General features: G+C 39.8%; 1 protein-coding gene and 3 non-coding genes across 6 annotated transcripts in view; all 4 read left to right on the forward strand.

Annotated features, from left to right (window-relative positions):
* Positions 1–235: 235 nt before the first annotated feature.
* SF3B3 (splicing factor 3b subunit 3) overlaps positions 236–24,733 on the forward strand; it is a 49,444-nt gene continuing 24,946 nt past the window's right edge. Inside the window, exons 1-11 of one of the 3 annotated variants that reach the window (XM_037154168.2) lie at positions 247–366; positions 2,280–2,309; positions 3,546–3,680; positions 5,100–5,426; positions 6,122–6,294; positions 6,856–6,997; positions 11,570–11,682; positions 13,777–13,914; positions 14,069–14,172; positions 16,885–17,050; positions 18,703–18,798. In XM_037154168.2, the coding sequence (XP_037010063.2) occupies positions 3,611–3,680; positions 5,100–5,426; positions 6,122–6,294; positions 6,856–6,997; positions 11,570–11,682; positions 13,777–13,914; positions 14,069–14,172; positions 16,885–17,050; positions 18,703–18,798 (1,329 nt within the window). In that variant the 5' untranslated portion in view covers positions 247–366; positions 2,280–2,309; positions 3,546–3,610. Of the gene's footprint in view, positions 367–2,279; positions 2,310–3,545; positions 3,681–5,099; positions 5,427–6,121; positions 6,295–6,855; positions 6,998–11,569; positions 11,683–13,776; positions 13,915–14,068; positions 14,173–16,884; positions 17,051–18,702; positions 18,799–24,733 lie in introns of all 3 variants that reach the window. The other 2 variants (XM_037154169.2, XM_037154166.2) reach the window with 2 other exon arrangements.
* On the forward strand, positions 5,699–5,778 carry LOC119055889 (small nucleolar RNA SNORD111). The gene has a single exon (XR_005083775.1). It is a non-coding gene; the product is annotated as a small nucleolar RNA SNORD111 (small nucleolar RNA).
* On the forward strand, positions 13,456–13,542 carry LOC119055884 (small nucleolar RNA SNORD111). The gene has a single exon (XR_005083772.1). It is a non-coding gene; the product is annotated as a small nucleolar RNA SNORD111 (small nucleolar RNA).
* On the forward strand, positions 23,878–24,013 carry LOC119055887 (small nucleolar RNA SNORA21). Its single transcript, XR_005083774.2, has one exon. It is a non-coding gene; the product is annotated as a small nucleolar RNA SNORA21 (small nucleolar RNA).

Here is a 24,733-nt window from a genome sequence, read left to right on the forward strand (position 1 = left end):
GCCCCGCGAGGCCCCCTCCCCGGTGGCGTGCGGGCCGGTGGGGCTGCCCACGAAAGTGCCAGATGAACTCAATTTTTAAATATGTACTTTAAAAAGTCTACTCATTTTCTGTTCTTGTAGAAAAAGCGACGGTCATTAGGTATGTTTAAATAATTTCCAATGCGAGGTGATCGTAAGACCGACACATTAAAAAATTGTATATACATTCTTTGGGCGCCGGTTGGGGCCTTTTCCGCCGCGCGCCAACCAGAAAGTCCCCAGCTTGAGGTCTGATGGCTTATGCCGGCAGGTTGGTGTTGGCGGTGGTTTAGACCTTGGGTGATCTCTGCATCCGTTGGATATCTACACCATCCTCCTGGCTGCAGGGTAAACAAGCGGACCTTCCGATTTCCCCCGGCCCGTAGTGGCGTAGAACTACCATATAGGACTGTGCACGGGATCGTTACTGGCGGGGTCTCTGAAGCAACCTAGGCCCGAGAGGTCTGGTTAAGAAACGAAGGGGTCGAGGAGAACGTTTGGGGCATGAAAACGGGTACCAGGAATTATTCCCTGTTTTCTGCCTACAAGGTGGCTTAAAATAAGCTTTCAGAGATTGCTTAGTGTTTAGGCCCTGGCGCCTCTACGGACCTGCGGAAGGTCCCTTGGAGATAGTGAACAACACACGGACGCCAAGGTGGAAAAAACAAAAAACGCGGCGTGTTAAAAGCGTAAATAGCTAAGACCCTGTTTTGAGTTTGCGTTTTGGTAGTTTTTCTTCTCTTATCCTCAGTTTTATCATTTGCAAAATGGGCAATACTGCCTTGAAGACTTCGCAGAGTTTAAATGAGATAATCTTCATTTGGCACAGGAGAAGGAATGGCAGGCGTGAACAATCCCAGGCTTTTTCTTACAGTCGAGAAGTGGGGGAAGTGGCAAAATTTACTAGGTTTTGGCAGTTGATGGTTCCCGGTGCATAGTTTTTAGTCTTAGGCTGATCCGAAATGTATCTTACTCCATTCCCCTAGATAAAAGAATACCTGGAGAATTTGGATCCAGCGAGGTTTGGGAAAAATTAATTCCAAGGATGGGAATGGATGCTGTCAGTTAGTAAAAGAACTTAAAAGTAGGCTGAGTTCTTAAGCCAGAAAGAATGATAGTCTGGAGAGAGCTTTTCTGGCGTTCACAAATAGCCAGTGGTTTCCTCTGCCTTTATAAAGCAAACAATCCTCCACATTTTTTTTTGCCTTTAATATATTAGGTTGCCCAAAAAGTCCAATAATGTTTTTTTTCTGCAAGATGGCTCTAGTAGTGCTTACTTGTCTTTAACCTCACTCGAAACAATTTTGTTAGATTGTCCTATTAGTATGCATTAAAAGAACAAAACTAGTGAATATTTGTGCAGGCATTTTAATATTGAAGATATACAGGCATTTTTGGTGTGTTATGCTTTATTATGTCAAAGGTAGAAACTGAACTGAAATGCAAGAAGAGATTTATACGGTGTGTGGAGAAGGTGCTGTGACTGATCAAATGTGTCAAAAGTGGTTTGCAAGTTTCTTGTACTATTGATATTTTGGCCAAATAATGCTTTGCTTTGGGGCTGTCTAATGTACTGGAAGATGTTTAGCAGCACCCCTGGCCTCCACCACTAGAAGCCAAAAGCAGGAGATAGCCAACACTACTTCAGACATCCTCATCCATAAAGTTATTGGTGAAAATGAAAAATGTGTCTTTTATGGGAAAAGAACTGTATGGACTCTTGCCAGCCCAATAGTTAATTTTACAATGTGGGTCAAGTTAACAACAGTATAGGGGTTTCATTATAAATTGTGTTGTTAATACCTGCAACTTTGAAATCATGTTTGAAAATTTAAACCAGAGCAAAATGCCAGGGTACGGATGTTTTAGTGTGTTTAAGAATTATGTTTGCTGCTTTTCAGTTGAGAGCAGTTACAACACACTCTCTGTGTTGGCCCCTCCTGACTTGAAGTTGAGCACAGCTTTCCTTGGACCTTTCCTGGTGTCTAAACCCTCTCTATGTGTGTTTTCTCTTTCTCGTAGGTCATTTCCCTCTCTTCCTTGTTTAACCTCAGACCTCCTCTTTCCCTGTCATCCAAGAAGAACATTAAACATGTTCCTCAGTTTCAAGTAGGAAGGTTCATATCCATTTCCAACCTGGAGGATTGGTCTTTTTCTCTGTCGTCCTGCCCAGAAATGATTATTATGTATAGAATATTTACTTTTCTTGACTTAAAATAAATTTATATGTTAATCATACAGTGATTGCTTGGATTTTTCAGGTTCCCTTGCTTCATCTCTAAATAATTGAGGTAAAATAACTCAGTTTATTTCCCAGCTATATATAGGTGTAGTTTGGGGTAATTCTTTTATGATAGAGGAAAGTTTGTGGTCTTAAGTCCTTATGATGAAAAGAAATGTTTTCTGTGACTACTCCTTTGGGCGGGGGGCTTCTGAAGTGGCAGGAATTCAGTTTTGTTTTCGTTTTTAATGATGAGTAGGTATAAATTTTTAATTATAATCAGATACAGAGCTACAGAAGAGATGCAGATGATCACTTCTCAGCTTTTTGGCTAAGATCAAGTGTAGAAGAGATGCAAATGAGAACTACGCCAAGTTACCAGTTTTTATCTGTTTGATGAGCAGAGATCTGGTTGTGGTGAAATAGGGACTCTTACATTGTTGGGGGTGTAGGTTGTTGAGTTTCTTTGAAAGGTAAGTTGGCACTACTTATCAGAATTTCAGTTGTGTGAATCCCTTAATCCATAATTACACTTTTATGAATTATGGAGCTGTAGTCATGCACGTACGCATGACCTATATATGAGTGATTTTCTTTGCAGCAGGGTTCATAATAACAAGATTGGGAACAACCCAAATGTTCATCAGTAGAGTGTTGGCAAAATGAATTCTGATATATTCATTCAGTGGAATACTCTGTGGGTATAAATTAAAAATGAGAAAGCCCTCCATTGCTGTCTCCAAGCTGGATAAAATAAAAAATAAGTTGCAGTATAATGTGAGTGTACAATACATAAGATTCAACCTTTACTTTTAAAAAAGGAGATAAAATACAGTATTGTACATTTTTGTTTATCCATACAGAAAATATCTGGAAGGACCGGATAGATGGAGTTTTTGGCTGAGCTTTTGAATTCTGAACCTTGGGAACACATAGCCTATGCAAATACAAGTACAAATAGACCTACTTAGCTTACATGACAAAGCAAATAGTGTTGCATTAATGGTCCAGATCCTAGCTCCCAGCATTTTTACCACCTGCTACTGTGACCTCAGACACGTGTTTTAATTTCTTAGCCTTAATTTCTTCATTTATAAAATGAATTTTAGTATTAACTATAGGTTTCTTGTGAGAATAGAGCCAAAATGTATGTAGTGCCTGGCATGTAGAAGTCACTCTAAACATGTTGTACCTCAAAGGCCTTACTCTGTCTGCTGCCTTGAGCTAGAAATTCCTATACAGAAATGTCTATTGAAACAACAGTTTTCCAGCTGATATTTTTCTGCTTTTATGTGTTTGTTCTTAGCTTGCTTTGACTCGGTATAATCAGTGCTTGGATTGTGCAGTGGTAGGTGGCTTACTGTTGCCACAATGTTCCTATACAACTTGACCTTGCAGCGAGCCACAGGTATCAGCTTTGCCATTCATGGCAACTTCTCTGGTAAGTTGTCCAGTTACCATCTTTTCTAAATATAACTTAAAAAAAGATTTTATTTACTTTTAGAGAGGGGGGCAGGGAGGAAAAAAGGGAGAGAAAAATCAACGAGAGAAACATCTGTTGGTTGCTCCTTGTATGCACCCTGACCAGGGACTGGACTGGCAGCCTAGGCATGTGCCCTGACTGGGAATTGAACCAGCGACCCTTCACTTTGCATGACGTTGCCCAGCCAACAGAACTACATGGGTCAGGGCTGAATATAACATGAATATAACATTTTGAATATTACTAGTTTTATGCTTTATATTTTTTCAAAATAAAAAATTTGAAACTTACAGGAAGAATTCTAATCATTAGAGAACACTAATTTCTATAATGCTTTGTAAAGTTTCCAAAGCATTTTGGAGCAGTTGGTTTTATCTAATACCCAAATGACCTTTGAAAAGTAAGGTGGCCTGGTAAATGGTGGCATTGAGCAAATGAGCCTGGGTTGGGATGAGTGAGAGTGGAATATAAGGTAGGGTAGGAAACCATTAAGACAGTGAAGACCGGACAGTCAGGGTAGAACAGAGTGAAGGGTATGAGTTTCCAACCTAGGAGGCAGGGGAAATGACAGTAATATTGATGGCAGGCTTGTTGAGATCGGAGTGGGATTTGGGGCAAGGAGGAACTTAGTAGTTTTAAACATTTGTTTTAAAGTTGATGACAACTTATCCAGGTAGAATTACGTAGATGGGGACAAGCTGATTATTATGCATTTGGAGGTATCAATTGCAGTTGAACTTTTGAAAGCAAGTGAATTTTTTTAGGTCTCAGTTTAGAGATAAACAGTGTATTTCAGATAGCTTTAAAAGTTCTTTTGAGACACTACATCAAACTGCACAAAATGTTAATATGATTTCTTAACCACAATAGCCTTAAAAGTGGATTAGAAAGAACCCTTGGGGATTTTTTATCTTATGACACTAAGCATGCATTAATACTATTTATGGACAGTGCTCAATTATATAGACTGATGGCAAATGTTGACAGAATAAAAAGTTTCTAAGAAAGTAACTTGTATAATTTGTATAAGTAATTAATGTGTGGTCACCTCTCTCAGTCCCCAGCCGGGAACAGGTTCCTTCAATCCAGACATGTGCCCTGACTCGGAATCAAACTTGTGACCCCCTGGTTCACAGGCTGGCACTTAGTCCACTGAGCCACACCAGCCAGGGTGTATAACCAATTTTTTAAAAACTTATTTGATACCACTTTTGTTAGATCATTTTAGTTCAGTGCCTTTTCAAATAGAATAAATTAACTTAAAATATGGAGCCCCCAACCCATTTAATTACCTCTGTCTTTTAGTGGAATGACTTATCCAGGTTACTTTTTAGATTAGTTCTGATTTCTCATAATCTTTGTTTTTTGGTAATCTAGGAACCAAACAACAGGAAATTGTTGTTTCTCGTGGGAAGATCTTGGAGCTCCTTCGCCCGGATCCCAATACTGGCAAAGTACACACTCTGCTAACTGTGGAAGTATTTGGTGTTATTCGGTCTCTCATGGCCTTTAGGCTGACAGGTGGCACCAAAGACTACATTGTGGTTGGCAGTGATTCAGGTCGAATTGTTATCCTGGAATACCAGCCATCTAAGAATATGTTTGAGAAAATACACCAAGAAACCTTTGGCAAGAGTGGATGCCGCCGTATTGTTCCTGGCCAGTTCCTAGCTGTGGACCCCAAAGGACGAGCAGTTATGATTAGTGAGTGCTTCTCTGATTGTTGTAGATGCTCAGTGTAGGATAATAATGCTATGATCTGGGAAGTGTGCTAACAAATCATGACTGGGTAGAGCTTGGAACGTACATGGATTATTAAAGTTGTTTTTCCTTTTAAAACAATGGAAAGTCTTAACATACCTTATCTACTTCTTGTCTACTTGGAAGTAGATTTTTTTTTGTTTCTTTATCTTTAAGCAAAAAGACTGCAATGGGATGATTTTATCTTATTAGACAATGAATATGGTTGCTTTCATCAGCCTGAAGTGATGATTCACATTCATGTCTCTTCTCTGACAAAGCTCTTGAAGAAAATTTTGTGTATCTGATCGGGCCTCTAGAGGGCAGCCCTCTTTGACCAGTCACAAAATCACTAGATCTAATTGAAAAAGAAAGCTGGCAATTTTATGAATTATTGTTTAGTTTCCCGGTATCATTAAATCTAGGGCACACTAAGAAATTTTGAAGTTATTAGGATAGTATGATCTTTCCTGGAAAGAAAGTGGGTAAAATGATGCTGTTGTCTATTTTAATGATAGAAAGCAAATCTAAATATACTCGTAGAGTTCGGGCTGGTTCTTAAGGGTTTTCAAAAATAATTGTGATGAGAATCTAGCTGCTCTTTAAGCTCCTCAATTCATTGTCTGGAAATCTTGTGTGTTTTGTCTCCTTCAACTCAGGTGCCATTGAGAAGCAGAAATTGGTGTATATCTTGAACAGAGATGCTGCCGCCCGGCTTACCATCTCATCTCCCCTGGAGGCCCACAAAGCAAACACTTTAGTATACCATGTGGTTGGTGTAGACGTGGGATTTGAAAATCCAATGTTTGCTTGTCTAGAAATGGATTACGAGGTAATGGGGAGTGTGGGTGAGGGGATCTGTTTCTTTCTCGCCTTTTTATTTTTCTAGTCCACCTCAGAGCTTTCCTAGGGTTATTTTCTTCATTGTTTGAATCTCACATATGTGCTAACAAGTCTTTTCCACATTCCAAGTGCCTTACTAAAATTTGGAATGTTTCAGAGCTTACCTGACTATATAATAGCACTTTTATCTAATTTGAACAATCTCCCTGTGGAAACAGGGTATTTATTGAGAAAAGCTGCCTGAGGTAAAGGAGGTAAAACCGTATTTAGGATATTTTTTTTCATAGGGAGATAATAAAAGGTGGAGCATACCATTCTTTTCCTTGAGTGGAAGGAAAAGATGAGAGAACCTTGATTCCAGAATAGGGAGACCTGGGTTCTCATTCTAGCTTTAACACCACCTAGTAGTGGGAACTTTGGCAAGCCATGTGGCATCTGTGGACCTCTGCTGCTTCATTTGTAAAGTGGATGAATCCTGATGTCCTTTCCAGCTCTAAAAGTTTGATTTTATGCTACTGATTACTCTTTGTACCATTGTACTTCTCTGTAGGAAGCAGACAATGACCCAACAGGGGAAGCAGCAGCTAATACCCAGCAGACGCTTACTTTCTATGAATTAGACCTTGGTTTAAATCATGTGGTGCGAAAATACAGTGAACCTTTGGAGGAACATGGCAATTTCCTTATTACAGGTACTTTTCTCTTAGACTTGCTCTGTACCATTTTGCCTGGTCCATTTTATGCCCGAACTTGGGAGGGTTTACTTAATAGGGCCTGGAAGCTAATTTATTTATAGTAAACCTGAGTGCCTTTTCTGTATTTTGTCGAGGTTAGAAGTTTATGTGATGGTTAATTTACCCTCTAATGGGGGCAGAGAAGAAAGAATGAGAGTATTTGGCTAGGATTGTTTTTTAAGATTTTATTTATTTCTTTTTAGAGGAGAGAGAAAGAGGAAGAGAAACATAAATGTGCATGAGATACATTGATTGGTTGACTCTTGCACGCTCCCAATTGGGAACCTGGCCCACAACATAGGCATGTGCTCTGACTGGGAATCAAACCAGTGAACTTTCATTTTACTGGCTGGCACTCAGTCCACTGAGCCACACCAGCCAGGGCTCAATGTGGAATATTGATTGCTCTTGGTCACTGATATTTTGACTGTAGTTAATCTTTAACTCTCATTGAGAAAATAAAAACCTAGGTTTTTGAAAAGACAAACCCAGCAAGATAAACTAAATTTAAAAACTTAGATGAATTGGAAATGCTTTTGAAAACTTACTTGATCCAAGAAGAAATTAAGAGCCTATATAGACCTAAGAAATTGGAATAATAGTCAAAAATCTTTCCTCCAAAAGACTTATGGTCCCAGCATTTTCAGGGACCTTAAATTTCTCCAGAGACTAGAAAAAGAATTAAAACTAATGTACCACTTTATGAACTTATTGTAACTTCAGTGTCAAAACTGGGTAAGGAATGTAGTAAAAGTTTACCTGATTACAAAAGTATACGTGTGATTATAGATACAAAAATCCGTAAGTTTAGCAAATCAAATTGAACGGTTTATTTATTTTTTTAAAAGAATATTTTTAGAGAGAGGAGCAGGGAGGGAGAAAGAGAAGGAGAGAAACATGGATGTGAAAGGAAATATCGGTCGGTTGCTGCTTGTATACACACCTACTGGGGACTGAACCTGCAACCCAGGCATGTGCCCTGGCTGGGGATTGAACCAGTGACCTTTTGCTTTGCAGGATGATGCTCAACCAACTGAGCCACACCAGTCAGGGCAGAACAGCATTTTAAATGCATCATAGCTAAGTAAGATTTTTGTGGAAGCTCAGAAATGTTTACCATTAGAAACTCAGCATCAGTTTAATTCATTAAATTAAAACACTAAATGAGGACAGCTGTATTTGTGGTCATCTAAATTTTGGCAGACTTGGGGAAGACAGTAATCAGTCCTTTCTGTTCTGAGCCATTTGTACTTGGATTGATGTCTAACATGAAATATGTCTGTTGATAGAGGATTTTGGAGAATAATACAACAGCATTTTTCTTAGAGCATTAAATCTTAGGAAGATACTATATTATGTAGAAGAACCTTGGACATACTATCATACCTTTCATTTATGAGGAAGGTTTTATTCTTTCAACAAATGTTTCTTGAGTCCCTACCATCAGTATGTGCAGTGTCAGTCTACTGAATCCTGGGACTACAGTTGTGAAAAATTAGATGCCATGTCTCCCTTTATGCAAGATTGAAGTTAGTGGTGAATATATATAAATAACAAAAAAAATTGTCATTTGCCAAGTGCTGTGACAGTGCAGAGAAGGGGTCTCTTACCCATGGAAAAGAAAGGAATTTGTTGAATGGAAACATATACCTTGTTCATGGATTGGAAGAATTAACATCATCAAAACGTCCATACTACCCAAAGCAATACACAGATTCAATGCAATACCTATTAAAGTACCAGTGGCATATTTCACAGGCATAGAAAAAAACACTTCAAAAATTTATATGGAACCATAAACGACCCAGAATAGCAGCTGCACTTTTGATAAAGAAGAACAAAGTAGGAGGGATCACAATACCTGATATCAAACTGTATTACAAGGCCACTGTAATCAAAACAGCTTGGTACTGGCATAAAAACAGGCACATAGACCAATGGAACAGAACAGAGAGCCCAGAAATCAACCCAACTCTCTACAGTCAATTAATATTCGACAAAGGGGGCAGTAACATAAAATGGAGTAAAGCGACCTCTTCAACAAATGGTGTTGGGAGAACTGGACAGCTGTGTGCAAAAAAATGAAACTTGAGCACAAACTTACACCGTACACCAAAATAAATTCAAGGTGGATAAAAGACTTAAATATAAGCCGTGATGCCACTAAAATCCTAGAGGAGAACATCGGCAAGAGAATCTCAGATATTTCACACAGAAACATTTTTACCGATATGTCCCCTAGAGCAAGGAATATAAAGGAAAGAATAAACAAATGGGATCTCATCAAAATAAAAAGCTTCTGCATGGCTAAAGGAAACAGTATTAAATTAAAAAGGCAACCAACTGTATGGGAAAACATATTTGCCAATGATACCTCACAAAGGTTTAATCTCCAAAATATACAAAGAACTTACACAACTCCACTCTAAGAAGACATCTAACCAAATTAAAAAATGGGAAAAGGACTTGAACAGACACTTCTCCAGGGAGGACATACAGAACATCCAGAGACACGTGAAGAGATGCTCAATATCTTTAGCTATCAGAGAGATGCAAATTAAAACCACAGTGAGATACCACTTTACACTGGTCAGGATGGCCATCATAAACAAAGCAACAAACAACAAATGTTGGAGATGTTGTGGGGAAAAGGGGACCTTAGTTCACTGTTGGTGGGATTGCAGACTGGTACAACCATTATGGAAAACAGTGTGGAATTTTCTCAGAAAACTAAAAATGGACCTGTCTTTTGATCCAGCAATTCCACTGCTAGGATTATATCCCAAGAATCCTAAAACATCAATTTCAAAGAACCTATGCACCACAATGTTCATAGCAGCACAATTTACAATACCCAAGAGTTGGAAGCAACCTAGGTGCCCATCAGTAAATGAATGGATCAAAAAATTGTACATATACAAAATGGAATTCTATGCAGCAGAGAGAAAGAAGGAGCTACTACCCTTTGCAACAACATGGATGGAACTGGAAAGCATTATGCTGAGTGAAATAGGTCAGGTGTTGAAAGACAAATACCATATGATCTCACCTTTAACAGGAAGCTAACCAACAAAACAAACAAGCAAACAGAATAAAAACAAAGACACTGAAGTAGAGAACAAGGGGACAGTGACCAGAGGGGAGAGGGAAGGGAATTTAAGGGGAGGGATTTGGAGGAACAAATATGAAGGACACAGGGACAATAGCTAAGGGGGGTGGAAATGGGAGGGAGGTGGGGAGCATGGGGTGGGGTGGGCTGGGATGGGAAAAATAGACCAAAAAAAAACCTGTACTTGAAAAATAACTAAATAAAATTTTAAAAAATTGTACCTCTTTATACTATAATATCATAAGCAATAAAATATTTAAATTTAAAATTAAAAGAAAGGAATTTGTTGGAGAAACTTTGGAGAAGTGTTCTGTAAGCTGAGATCTGAGGACTAGTTAGTAATTAGTGAGGTGTTGTGGGGATGAAGGAGGATTTTCTGTTATGGACAAAGGAAATAGCATAGGAAAGGTCCGAACGAAATAACAGAATTCATTCAAAGAACTGAAAGCTCATTGTGATTGGATCATTATGCTGAAGTCGGGTAGAGGTAGTGGTGGAGTGGTAGCTACTGAAGGATCTTAAGCAGGGGAATAATAACCTGAAGATTATAGGCATACCTCTGAGATAGTCCAGGGTCAGGCCCAGACCACCCCAGTAAAGCAGATATACAGTAAAGTGAGTCATATAAATGTATTTTTTCAGGGCATACAAAAGTCTTGTTTATACTATGTTTAGTTTACTGAATGCCATGGCATGTCTAAGCAGTGTACGTAACTTAATTAAAAAATACTTTATTGCTCAAAAAAACTTTATCGTTACAAAATGACCATTATCCGAGCCTTCTGACAAGTTGTAATCTCTTTGCAGTGGAGGGTCTTGCTTTATGTTGATGAAAGCACGGTATCTGCAAAGTGCAATAAAATGAAGCATGCCTGTACTTGCTTAAATTTTAGCTAGTGGAATGAGGGATATGAAGACTGGTCAGGAAGGCTGTTTCTCTAAATCCAGAGATTGATAGCATGCATGCTGCTAAGGAGGTAGAATAAATAGGGCTTTGTGAGGGGAGAGTGGGCTTGGTCTTTTTTATTGGTGGTATTGTCCAAGATACGGAATCCAGGAGGTAGATAGGTTTGGGAAGGAACTTGAGGTTGTGAACACATTGCATTTTGAAGGTGCTATAATCCAATCACATGGTGGAATATCCATGTGATTGGATTTTGGGTATGAAGCTGAGAACTGAGTTCTAGACTTGGAGCTAAAAATTTAGATTTATTATCAGATACCTGGACAGGCTGAATGACCCGGACTGGCACCCTTTTGTTGTCTAGCATAACTTTCAGGGAAAAGCAGCACTTGGATTGTTTCTTAGCTTTAGGCATACTGTATCTTCATCAGGTTGTGCTAAGGAAAGAAAGACTTGAAAGCTAAATTGTAATTCATGGTTATGTCAAATCGTTGCTAAGTTTTATTTTCATTGACAGTTCCGGGTGGGTCAGATGGTCCAAGTGGAGTGCTGATCTGCTCTGAAAACTATATCACCTACAAGAACTTTGGTGACCAACCGGATATCCGCTGTCCGATTCCCAGGAGACGAGTAAGGTCTTTCTTTGCTATAAGAGATATTTGTGTTTGTGAAATGAACTTAGTTTTTGTAATCACAGTGTGCGTAGTCTCTTTACTTGTTACCAAGTTTAGTTTCTTTGTAAATGTTATCTTTAATAAAGCTGGTACAATGTTAGTAAAAACAAAATAAATATCCGGGGAAAGGGAATTTAAAACTAGCACAATTTCCATTTCAGAGGAACCTGTGGACACAATCAGTTTGAAATTCCTGGAAGTTTCTAGTTTGAAGAAGCCAGGCATATTTGTTGGGGATAAATTATCTTTCAATCAGGGGTGTTCAACATTTTGGCGTCTCTGGGCTACATGTTATATATTGTAACTTAAAATCACAAAAGAACTCATAATATTTTAAGTAAATTTACGATTTTGTATTGAGTGCCATTCATCACTGTCCTGGGCCTCCTGCAGCCCTTGGGCGGTGTGTTGGACACACCTGTTCCATTCTGTTTCTTTTTCCCCCATTCCAACATACAGGAAATTTTGAAACACTAGGACAGTGGATTTCAGTGTGTCTTTCACTTCAATTTACCAATTATTAATATTTTACTGCATTTCCCCTTTTCTTACAGTGTGTGTGCGCGTAAATGTGCGTATAAACGTTTTGAGGCCAGACCATTTGACAATAAGTTGTAGGCGTTGTGACACTTTGAGAATCTAAGATCTTGGCTCCTAAGAATGAGGACACTTTTGTATGTAATCCAACTACCAATATCATGCCCATAAAACTTACCTGTTTGGGTAATACAATTATTTATATTTTAGTTTCTCACTGTTCCCAAAAATTTCTTTATAATCTACTTTTAGTCTCCTTTAGTTGGGAATATTTTCTTCTCATTTTTGTTTGTTTTGGTTTTATGTTAGCTGACATTTTTTAAAAGGCTGGGCTAGTTTTCTTATACTCTGTCCCATATTCTTCCTCGTGACAATATCCAGGTTAATAGTTTTGATAGAACTGTTATGGAGGTAGTGATATATATTTCCTACTAGATCATGACAGGGGTATATGATGTTGGTTTGTCTCATTTATTGGTGATGCTAAATCAATCTTTTTGTTACATTGGGGTGTCTCTTTTCTTCATTGTGAGAATCTGGTGGTGAACTTTGAAACTGCATAAATGACCTTTTCCTCAACATCTTTTCATCCAGTGGTTTCCCCCTTAATTAGCTACTATTTGGATGGTTGGAAATGGTGTTTTATTGCTTTTAATTTTAACAGTTTATGATTAAGCATACACAAAAGTGAAATATAATTAGCTTCTCTGTGCCCAGCTTCAGTAGTTACCAACACATAGCTGATCTTGTTCCGTTTGGCTTCCTGCATCTCTCCTCTCAGCCTCAGATTAGGTCCCTTAATATTGATTTATAGATCCTGGAATTAAAATTTTTAGGAGTTACTTTCTGTAGTACATGGTGTCTATGATTCCATCAGTGTTAGAAAACCTGAGGAGAAATTTAGCAAATTAAATTCTTGGTAACAGGTAGAAAGTAATTTGGTTGATCAGACATTTATTGAACATTTAACTGCCAGGCATCATACTTGGCTTTGGGGCTACAAAGAAATATAAAACATGTTTTGCCCTTGAAGAGCTTATTCAAAGAGAGAAATACAAAATGTTGAAAACAAAAAAATCCAAAAATCATAGCCAAGGAAATGCCTGTTAGGAATCAAGGAAGTTGATGCAGCACAGGGCTGATGATGGGTGGTTTAGGAGGTAGTGTTGGGGCTGTGGATGAGTTTTATCCACAGCCCGAAATGATTAGGTTTTAAAGTTTGTGTCCCCTTTTTGACATTTTTTTCTGGAGATAGTTTTTGCCTTACCTGATTAGGCTGTAGAGTAGAATTATAGTAGTGTTTTCTGGAACCCAGGCTTTGGTATATTCATAGCAGACAAGAATTCTTAGGTTTTTATTTCCATGGCTAGCTGGCTGCTCTAGATCAAAGCTTGTACAGAGGGGCTCCAGGTGCTGGAGGCCGGGGTAGCTTGTGTAGCCCTTGTTGGACAGGCTCTAAATTCCAGTGTAAGTGCTCCTTTCTAAGATGTGCTTGTATATTCTATTTTTCCAGAATGACCTGGATGACCCTGAAAGAGGAATGATTTTTGTTTGCTCTGCCACCCATAAGACAAAATCGATGTTCTTCTTTTTGGCCCAAACTGAGCAGGGTGATATCTTTAAGATCACTTTGGAGACAGATGAAGATATGGTAAGCAGACCATATTCAGAGGCGGGTAAAGACCAAGTGCAATATTTTATTTGCTAACAAGTGCAGTATTTCATTTGTTACTCTGCTTAATACGTCCATGGCCTAGCTTTGCTTCATGCCTACACACTAGAATTTCTTTTTCTTTTCATTCCAGGTTACTGAGATTCGGCTCAAGTATTTTGATACTGTGCCCGTTGCTGCTGCAATGTGTGTACTTAAAACAGGCTTCCTTTTTGTAGCGTCAGAATTTGGAAACCAGTAAGTAATCCTTTTATTACCTTAGTTTACCCTGGTTAAGGTAACAGTTGCAAGAGGGAGAGTGACTGCAAGGCCAGGGAACTTTTTAAAGAATGTTTTAGCTCTGGCTGGTTGGTTCAGTTGGTTGGAGTGTTGTCCCATACATACACCAAAGAGGTTACGGGTTTGAATCCTGGTCAGGGCAAACACCTAGGTTTTGAGTTTGTTCAACTCCTGGAGTTGGCGTTGATACAGGAGGTAGCTGATGGATATTTCTCACATTGATGTTTCCGTGCCCCCCTCTTCTCTCTCTCTCTCAAGTCAATAAACATATCTTTGGGTAAGGATTTTTACAGATGTTTTAGTTTCTCTGAAACAAAAGTTTTGCCTTTCCCTTTTACATTTTTTCTCTTGATTATTTTCTTCTACTTCAGGGACTTTGATCTATACCTATGGGTGGCTGCACAGCTTTAGAAGTCATCTTCTGAGCTTTGTGCTGGATATTTTATTGAATAAATATTGAACTACTTAGTATTAAACAGATGTTCCACAAAGCACGTTGCTGGTACAAATCTGAAGAGAAGAAAAAAGAAAGCCAGTACGAGGATGGGTTACTGAGGTTCCTGCCGTGGGCCGTGGGGACTCACTTCCAGGAGGACCTGTTGAGCATGAAGCAGAGTGCTTCTCAGATTGCCTATCTGAAGGTTAACATCACCAGCTCCTCTCTCTTGGGGTCAAGGCTCCCCTGGGGCTGTGAGCTCTGACAGGCAACCTCCCACAGGGTGGAAGTTCTTAGGACAGAGTAGAAAGACAGACTACTGCGTACAGATGGGATCCTGATGAGTGAGACGGGTCTGATTTTGTGAGAAGTTACTCATTGTGCTGCAGCCGAAATTTCGAAGATTTACCATTTGCTAAATTCCAAGCACTGTTTTAAGCACTTGACAAATATAAATACATAGCATTCCCAATTATACAGTACCATTATACATATATCCCATTTACAGTTTAGAGAACTGGGTTACAGAGAAATTAAGAAACTTGATCACACAACTAAATCTGATTCAAACCCAGACAACCTGGTTCCAAAGTCTCTGCTCTTAAGCACAACACTCTAGTCTCAGAAATTGTTTACAGTAAGATTCGGCCAAAGCAGCCTTTCCTGTGATCTTGATGATGGCTCATAGTCTTCATTTATTAGCCACTGAAAGTACCTTTGATAGGTGGTATCTACCATCTGCACATAGGCATCTTGCCTGAGTAAGGAGTTCATATTAATTTTTTGTGTATGTTGTCTTCTCAGTGCTTTTTGTAAATTGTTCTAGGATAATAACCCTATTTGCTTTTTCATATTTTAGTATAGACTGTGATATGTTTATCAAAAGTGTTAAATGCTGAGGTTTATTAAGTGTCATACATTTAGTCACTTTGCTTCTAAGAAGCTGTATTGGATATTGTTCAAAGTGCTCTGTTCCTAAGGGCCAGCATATTACTTAAAGAATAAATATGATCAGTAGTTTGGTGTTCTATATATATTTTTTTAAAATATTTTTTAAATTTATTTTTCAAGAGAGGGGAAGGGAAGGGGAAAGAGTGGGAGAGAAACAGCAATGTATGGTTGCCTCTCATGTGTCCCCTGGTGGGAACTGGCCTGCAACCCAGGCATGTGCCCTGACTGGGAATCAAACCGCGATACTATGGTTCGCAGGCCCGCACTCAATCCACTGAGCTAAGCCAGCCAGGGCTATATTTTCTTTTATAAAGCTTTTTTACTTTAAGATTTTATTTATTTATCTTTAGAGGGGAAGGGAAGGAGAGAGGGAGAGAAATACTGATGTATGGTTGCCTCTCGTGCATCCCCTGCTGGGAACTGGCCTGCAACCCAGACATGTGCCCTAACTGGGAATCGAACCGCACTCCTTTGGTTCGCAGGCCCACGCTCAATCCACTGAGCTACACCAGCCAGGGTGTGACTGGGTTTTTTATGCTATTGAGGTCCTCACTAAGTTCCTTGAGCATCTTTAAAACAAGTGTTTTGAACTCTGCATCTGACAGATGGCTTATCTCCATTTGTTTAGGTCTTTTTTTGGAGTTTTGATCTGGTCTTTCATTTGGGCCATATTCTTTGTCTCCTCATTTTGGCAGCCTCCCTGTGTTTGTTTGTGTGTATTAGGCAGAACTGCTGACTCTGTGTCTTGGTAGTGTGGCTCAATGTAGTAAGTGTCCTCCTATAGGACCTGGTGGCACAGCCTCCCCTTTCACCCAAGCTGGGTAGTCAAGGTGCACCCTTTGTGTGAGTTGAGTACACCCTCCACTTCCAGTTGAGAGCCTTGGTTGCTGTTCGCAGATCAATGAGTGGGATTTACTCAGGCCAGTCAGCTTCAAGTATTGGCTGTGACCACTTACCACCAGCCTATGCCCTCTGTGGATCAGCTGTGCAGGGCCAGAGTGGTCTAGCGGAAGCCCAGTGTTTATAACCACTGTGATGCTGAGGTTTTTTCATTGTACCAGTTGGAATACAGTAGTCTTATTTTTTTTCATCCCTTTTCTATTTAAGACAGAGAGAAAACTCATGTAAGTAGAGATTTCAAACTACTGATGCTGACTCAGAAATGCATGTTGTAATTTGGATTAGATATTAATAAAGTACTTTCATGAGCATTAATATTGATGTCAAACAGTATATTCAGACAGAAAATACTTTTAACCAAAGTCTTGTTTGCTTCTCTCCAGTTACTTATATCAAATTGCACATCTTGGAGATGATGATGAAGAACCTGAGTTTTCATCTGCCATGCCTCTGGAAGAAGGAGACACGTTCTTCTTTCAGCCAAGACCGCTCAAAAACCTCGTGCTTGTTGATGAGTTGGACAGCCTCTCTCCCATTTTGTTTTGCCAGGTGAGCCTTTCCAGTCACCTCCACAGTGAGCAGTGCCAGCCAATTGTTTTTGAATCTGAATGAATTTAAAATTTCAATTCCAGTTCAATTAAGGTCCATGTACCAGGTTTGTCAGCATGTCTTTGGAATCACCAGAGTTGTAAAGATGAAGCAGCTTAAGGTAGAAGGACTAAAAACCATTATGTAAATTCTTGAGTTTGTTTATTTAATTATAAAAACTGGTGTGTAGTATAAAAATTCAAGCCATATAATAGGTTAAAAGTAAGTCTAATCCCCAGTCTTTTCAACCCCCACTCCACTGAGGTTGCTGCTGTTGACAACTCGTGATTGTCTCCAGGCATTGTCTCTGCATCTGTAAGCACACACACACAACAAACATGTTTTTCGTGGGGTTTTGGGGGTTTTTGTGTGTGTGTTGTGTGTGTAAATAGGCTCAGGTACTTCAAAGAATTCTGAAATTGACCTTTTTAGTGTACTGTACGAAGACCTATATTTATCTCATTTTTAACGCTCATTTCCTCCTTAAAATTCTCCAGAGGTACCTGGGATCAGGTAACAGGCACTTTTTAATGACATCCTCCAGGAGGAACCTGAGGTGACTCTGGATGGGGATTGCGTCCCCTACTACTGACACTGAGCTGAGCAGGGATTTTCCTCTGTGTCCTGAATTCCCGGGGGTTGAGTGGCCATTAGGGGTCTCCTACCCTGTCTAGTTGGTCACACTTCTAGTGGGAGGGCGGTTTGCTTGTTGGGTGCTGGGGAAACAAGTCAGCATTCAAGCACTCTTCCTGGTAAAATTGATCATTATGAAATTAACTCCTTTTGTTGTTTATTTCTGAGAAAGGATCAGTCCTCAGGGCAGTAGAAAATAAGTATTAAGAGATCTGTGTGTAGGCTGTGTTCAACTGACAGACTCATCCATGTTAAAGTAGAGTGCAGTGCTTCATAGACCGTTGAGGGTTCTCGTTTAACTGTCCAGTTTGAGAACACTACAGATTAAATGACTGACATCTCTTTTCACATGTTGACCAACAAATAATTGATAAATACAAATTTAAAGTGGTAATTAGGGAAATAATTGAAAATATTTATAAACTTTGATGTTACATAAGTAAGATTTTGCTGGTGAGAAAATCACAGAGACTAAGAAGATTATAGGTTGTATTTTACTTGGGAGGAAATGCTAAATTTCAGTTGGAGACTATCAAATGCTTCTATTACTATAAAAAAAAAATTCTTGCCCTAGCTGGTGTGGCTCAGTGGTTTGAGTGCATGCCTGCGAACCAGAGGATTGCGGTTCGATTCCCAGTCAGGGCACATGCCTGGGTTGCAGGCCAGTTCCCAGTGGGGGACACACGAGAGGCAACCATACATTGATATTTCTCTCCCTCTCTCCTTCCCCTCTAAAGATAAATAAATAAAAAGTTTTATATAAAAAAATTTCTTTGCTAACTTGTAAAGCTTTTTGTTGATAAAAACCCATCTTCCAACTGGTTTGCTTTGGGGAACATTCAGGCTTTTTCCTTCATACCCTCAAGGTCAGTAGCCAGTATGTAATAAGTTTTATAAACTAAAACATGGTTTGCTCCCTGACAATAATCAGGGATCAGTGTGGAAACTTAGCACAAGTAGACTTACCTTTTTTCCTGCAGATAGCTGATCTCGCAAATGAAGACACTCCACAGCTGTATGTGGCCTGTGGCAGGGGACCCCGATCATCTCTGAGGGTGTTAAGGCACGGGCTTGAGGTAAGATTGGAGTTTCTAGATCATCTGCAGAGTTTGGAGGGAAGCATTGATAAAACAGCCTGTGGCTTTACTCTGATGAGATCTAAGATAGATTTAATGTTTCTATGAAAGAGAAATGTTTTCTTTTTCCCCTATTTCCATGAAGTTTTAAGTTTAAATGTCCTATTCCTTAACATGTTAGCACAAGCATATTTTTAAAAAACTGGCACATGGGGCCCTGGCTGGTGTGGTTCATTGAAAAGTCACCAGTTGGATTCCTGGTCTGGGCACACACCTGGATTGTGGGCCAGTCCCCCAGTTGGGGGCGTGTGAGAGGCAACTGATCTATGTTTCTCTTGCACATATTTCTCCCTTTCTTCCTCCTTTCTCCCTCTCTTTAAAAAAATTAAAATCTTTACAAAAAAACCAAAACTGGCAAATGGAGATAAAAGGCAAAAACCATCTCTATTAGTTCCAGGCTCACTAGCCTTAACATTGAAATGAAGTTTTTGTATTCTTCATATTTTTGATTACTATATATTCTGTGTATGTATTTTCATATCTTGTGGGGTCAACTTTTCTCGCAAGATCCCCAGTACGCCACGAATGAAAGTAAACAAGACTGAGACATGATCTACTTGGGGAAGAGAGGTGGCCGATCCCTCAAGAGGAGGGAAGGGCTGTGAGCAGTGGCCAGTTTCTCAGGGGAAAAAGGTCTCAAGCCCCTTCCTCTAGGGGCTTTTATTGGGTTGTAATACACAGGAATACAGGGCAGCAAGGACCAGATAGTAGATAACATTTCAAAGAAATCTGAGGGCTTAGTCTGAGTCAGAGTCTGTCAGGAAGAGAGTTTTGCAGAAACTTTAGGGTGTAGAGTCTGTCAGGAAGAGAGTTTTGCAGAAATTTTAGGGTTTCCTGTTTGAACCCTTAACATATGAATGAAAGCACTCTTAGGAGAGCAGATTTCACAGGTTTATCAGGAATTTTTTGTGATGCCAGATTTTCTCTGGCAAGGCCAGGTGCACCCCTCCCCATCAGGTATTCAGGCTTAAGGGGATTAGAGCCAGGAAGCACTTCTCCCAGAGAATTTGGGGACTTGGGCTATGTTGCATAGCTGAGTGCAGGGGTCTATTGCTCGCTCTTTGTTGCAGCCCTCCCGCCTCCCACCCACCCCCCACCCCCCAGTCCTTCCATGATGGCCTCCCAAGTCGTTGAGTGTGGCTTAGGTTGCCCCCTGCTGTGAGGAGACTTACTCTTCATTGACTTCCAACCAAGCTTTAGGGACAGGGAGGAAACTGAGGCAACATTTGCTACCAGAGACAAGCTTTGTCTCCTGTGGCTCACATTCCAGAGGTCACTCGCTCATCCCTAGCCACAGGGGGTAGAGTAACAATTCCTGAAACCAGGCAAAGCAGTCCACTACAATATCTTATAAATTTACTCCTCATTATGATGTGCTCTTTTTATATATTTTATTGATTATGCTATTACAGTTGTCCAATTTCCCTCCCTTCATTCCCTCCACCCTGCATACCCTCTTCCACCCACATTCCCCTTTTAGTTCATGTCCCCTATTGCCATGAAGTTTTAAGTTTAAATGTCCTATTCTTTAGTGTTTACATTTCCCATGCTATTCTTGCCCCCCCCCCCCCCCGTCTATTTTCTACCTACCATCTATGCTATTTATTCTCTGTACCTTTCCCCCCTCTCTCCTCTTCCCACTCCCCTGTTGCTAACCCTCCATGTGATCTCCATTTTTGTGGTTCTGCTCCTCTTCCAGTTGTTTGCTTAGTTTGTTTTCCTTTTAGGTGTGGTGGTTAATAATTGTGAGTTTGCTGTCCTTTCACTGATCATCTATTTTATCTTCTTTTTCTTAGATAAGTCCCTTTAACATTTCATATAATAAGGGCTTGGTGATGATGAACTCCTTGAATTTGATCCTATCTGAGAAGCACTTTATCTGCCCTTCCATTCTAAATGAAAGCTTTGCTGGATAGAGCAATCTTTGTTGTAGGTCTTTGGATTTCATGACTTGGAATACTTCTTTACAGCCCCTTCTTGCCTGTAAGGTCTCTTTTGAGAAATCAGCTGACAGTCTGATGGGAACTCCTTTGTAGGTGACTGTCCCTTTATTTCTTGCTGCTTCTAGGATTCTCTCCTTCATTTTTATCTTGGGTAAAGTAATTATGATGTGCCTTGGTGTGTTCCTCTTTGGGTTCACCTTCTTTAGGACTCTCTGAGCTTCCTGGATTTCTTGGAAGTCTATTTCCTTTGCCAGATTGGGGAAGTTTTCCTTTATTATTTGTTCACATATCTTTTCCACTTACTGCTCTTCCTCTTCCCATTCTGGTTCCCCTATAATTCAGATGTTGGAACATTTAAAGATGTCCTGGAGGTTCCTAATTTTTTTTGAATTTTCGTTTCTTCATTCTTTTCTAATTAGATGTTTCTTTCTTTCTTCTGGTCCACTCCATTGATTTGAATCCCAGTATCCTTCCCGTCACTATTGTTTCCTTTATTTCCCTGTACATTTTCCTTTATTTCACTTAGTGTAGCCTTCATTTTTTCATCTAATTTGTGACCAAATTCAACCAATTCTGTGAGCATCCTGATCACCTGTGCTTTGAACTGTGTATCTGATAGGTTGGCTATCTCTTGGTCGCTTAGTTGTATTAGTTCTGGAGCTTTGATCTGTTCTTTTGTTTTGCCCTTTTTTTTTTTTTTGGTCTTGTCGCGGCTGTTACATATGAGGGATAGAGCCTTAGTTGTTTACCAGGGCAGGGCAACCCAATGGCTGGGTCTTGATGCTGTACATGGGGGCACAGTCTGAGAGGGAACAATGGTGCTTGTTCCGCTTTCTGTTGGACTTCAGTTTCTTCTGCCTCTTCCCCCCCAAGCAAACTGGGCCGTTCTGGTGCTGGTTCCTGGGTGGGTGGGTTTGTTCACGTTCTAGGACCCTGTAGGTTTCTCCAGCGAACTTTCCTGTGAGGCTGGGAGTCTCTCCCTGCGTGTCAACCCCCACAGGTGTTTTCAGTCGGTGTTTTGAGGCTTTATTTCCCTGTGTTGGGACCCTGGGTTGTGCAGTCTGTCTCGCTGTCCAGTTATATGCATGCAAATGTAGGACTGCTGCCTGGTCAGACAGTTGCCTTGTGCACAGTGCCTTACTGGGTCTGCCCATTGCCACCCCAGGCCTGGGGTCTTCCGACCACTGCCTGGGGGCCCAGGGTCTGCCCGCTGCTGTCATGAGTGCCCGTGTCACTGATTCTTGTGCCAGGACCCCTCTCTGCTCAGCTGCCCAACTCCGCCCTGCCTACCTGTCTGGATGAATATGTCTATTTCAGCTCCTTGACTGTCAGACTTCCATATAGTTCAATGTTCTGTCAGTTCTGGTTGTTATTTTGTTTCTAAATTTTTGTTGTCCTTATTTTGGTTGTGCAAGGAGGCACAGTGTGTCAACCTGTGTCTCCATCTTGGCCGGACGATGTGCTCTTAAGTCACATCATCCTTAATTTTTTTTCCCTCTTCCACTAAAGTGGATGGATCAGAATTTATTTAATGAACACTTTATGCTGGACATTAAAAAATTATCTTTTCAAATCACACCTTATCCTCTTGATGCTAGTGTTAACCTTTTAGCAAATGCTTAATTTTTTTAAGATTTATTTCTTCTTTCAAAATTTAAACATTGGAAGCCACAGAGCAAAGCATGTATGTATATATGTATGTATGTGTGTACACACACACACACACACACACACACACGTGCAGGTCTGTCTTTTAAAAAATGTTGCATGTGCCCTGGCTGGTGTAGTTCAGTGGATTGAGCGAGCACGGGCCTGCGAACCAAAAGATCGAGGTTCGATTCCCCGTCAGGACACATGCCTGGGTTGCAGGCCAGTTCCCAGCAGGGGATGCACCAGAAGCAACCATACATTGATATTTCTCTTTTTCTCTACTTCCCTTCACTTCTAAAGATAAATAAATAAAAATTTAAAAAAAAAAATAAAAATTAAAAATGTTGCATGTTTCATAAGTTTAAAATTTCAGATATTGAAAGAGCAGCATTAGGAACATTCATTGCAAGGTTATGGCATAGTAGAGAAAAGGTTTTTAGAATATGCTCCACTTGAAGGGGTCTGGAGAAAGCCGTGTCCACAAGCCACATAAAGGGAACACTTAATGTCACCACCTAGGGAAAAGAGAGTCATGCACTGCAGGACTCTTGTCTCAGGAGAGTCGGGCTCCACCCAGGAAATCCTTCTGTGCTAGCTGTGCAGGGTGTCCCCTGTGGGCATTTTCATGAACTGCTGCAGGATAAAGCAATGAACATTTTTCTGTGCATTTTGCTTTCAGAGCTTGGGGCTTGCAAACTGTTGTTTTCATTGCCTGTTTTTGTAGATTTTTATTGGAACACAGCCAAGATGACATTGGTTTTGAATTCTGGCTCTACCAGTTAATAGCTAAACCTTTTTACATAATAGCTTAACTTAAACTTATGTTTCCTCTTCTGTACAAATGGGCTTAATGGCACCTGCCTTAAATAACTGAAGTGTGAATTACCTAAGATAATGCATATAAAGCACTTAGCTCAAGGTCTGGCATATAATTGTTCAGTAAATGTTTGCTATTAATATTGCTGTTCAGGGAGTTTGACATTTCTTTTTGCATGTGTCAATAAATTTTTGACTGTCAAAACTCATTAATTCATCCTGGCTGGTGTGGCTCAGTGGATTGGTGTCAGCCTGGGAACCAAAGGGTCCCTGATTTGACTCCCAGTCAGGGAAGGCCAGTCTGGGGTGCAGCTCAGGTCCCCAGTAGGGGGTGCATGAAAGGCAACCACACATTGATGTTTCCCTCTCTTTCTCTTCTCTAAAAATAAGTAAATCTTTAAAAAATTAAAAATAAAAACATTAATCCACCAAATTCTTAATGATCCAAACCCAGTTTGGACCAGTAATTCTTGATGAGTTATTATTCATTGGATGGTTTCTATTGAGCTTCTGATGAAAGCTAGCATTCCTCCAAAAATGCATATATACACTTACAGAAAATTTTGTGTACAGTATAAAAAATAAAAGACCCAATTAAGAATTATTTTTACCCTTTTGAAAAGCACTTGTTGGGCCTTTCGCTAATGACCCACGGAGCTGTCTGGAAAGGGTGAAGTGAAAACCCTGCTTCTGGGTGAAGCAGCAGGACATTGTGCTGTTTCGCCTCAGTCGGTGGTGCGACGAGGGGGAAGGAAAAACAATTATCTTTAGTCCCCTGCTCCTACCACTTTTTCCAAATCTACAAAGAATTTTTTTCTTACGCTGTACACCTTAAACTAATACAATTAATATTGACTGTAAACTATAATTGAAAAATAAAATTAGAAAAATTCTTGTTATATTGTTGAACATTCCTTTGTTTCTTATGTGTATTTGAACCTTGTCTGGCTAGAGTATGGTCTCAGTTAAATAGGGTCAGTATCAGATACTACATTTGATACAGGATGGAGCATATCTGATATGTACATTTTGTTGATGATGAAACCCTTCAGGGCTCTCCTGTACCATGGTCGGGTATTCCTGCTGTTACTGAGCTAGCGAACTAAGAGAAGGGTAGTGTCTTTCATGAATATACTTGAGTTCTTTCTATAAAATGTAGTTATGAAGTACAAATGTATTAAGCAGTCTAATTTATTGTTTCTAGGTCATTTAAAAATATTAAATTTTTTATTTTAGAACAGTTTTGGATTTACAGAAAAATTGCAAGGATAGTATGTATAGAGCAGGGGTATCAAACTCATTTTCACCAGAGGTCACTCAGCCTCATGGTTGTCTTCAAAGGTCCAAAATAATTTCAGGATTGTATAAATGTGACTACTTCTTAACTGTTAACGAGCTGAAATTACATTTGCCCAGGAGGCTAGGAAAGATTTTCTTCCCTAAAGGATGTGGTATTTGAAATGGTC

Source organism: Artibeus jamaicensis, unplaced genomic scaffold (assembly GCF_021234435.1).
Source record: "Artibeus jamaicensis isolate MK-2021 breed Jamaican fruit bat unplaced genomic scaffold, CSHL_Jam_final contig_464, whole genome shotgun sequence".
NCBI classification, from domain to species: domain Eukaryota; kingdom Metazoa; phylum Chordata; class Mammalia; order Chiroptera; family Phyllostomidae; genus Artibeus; species Artibeus jamaicensis.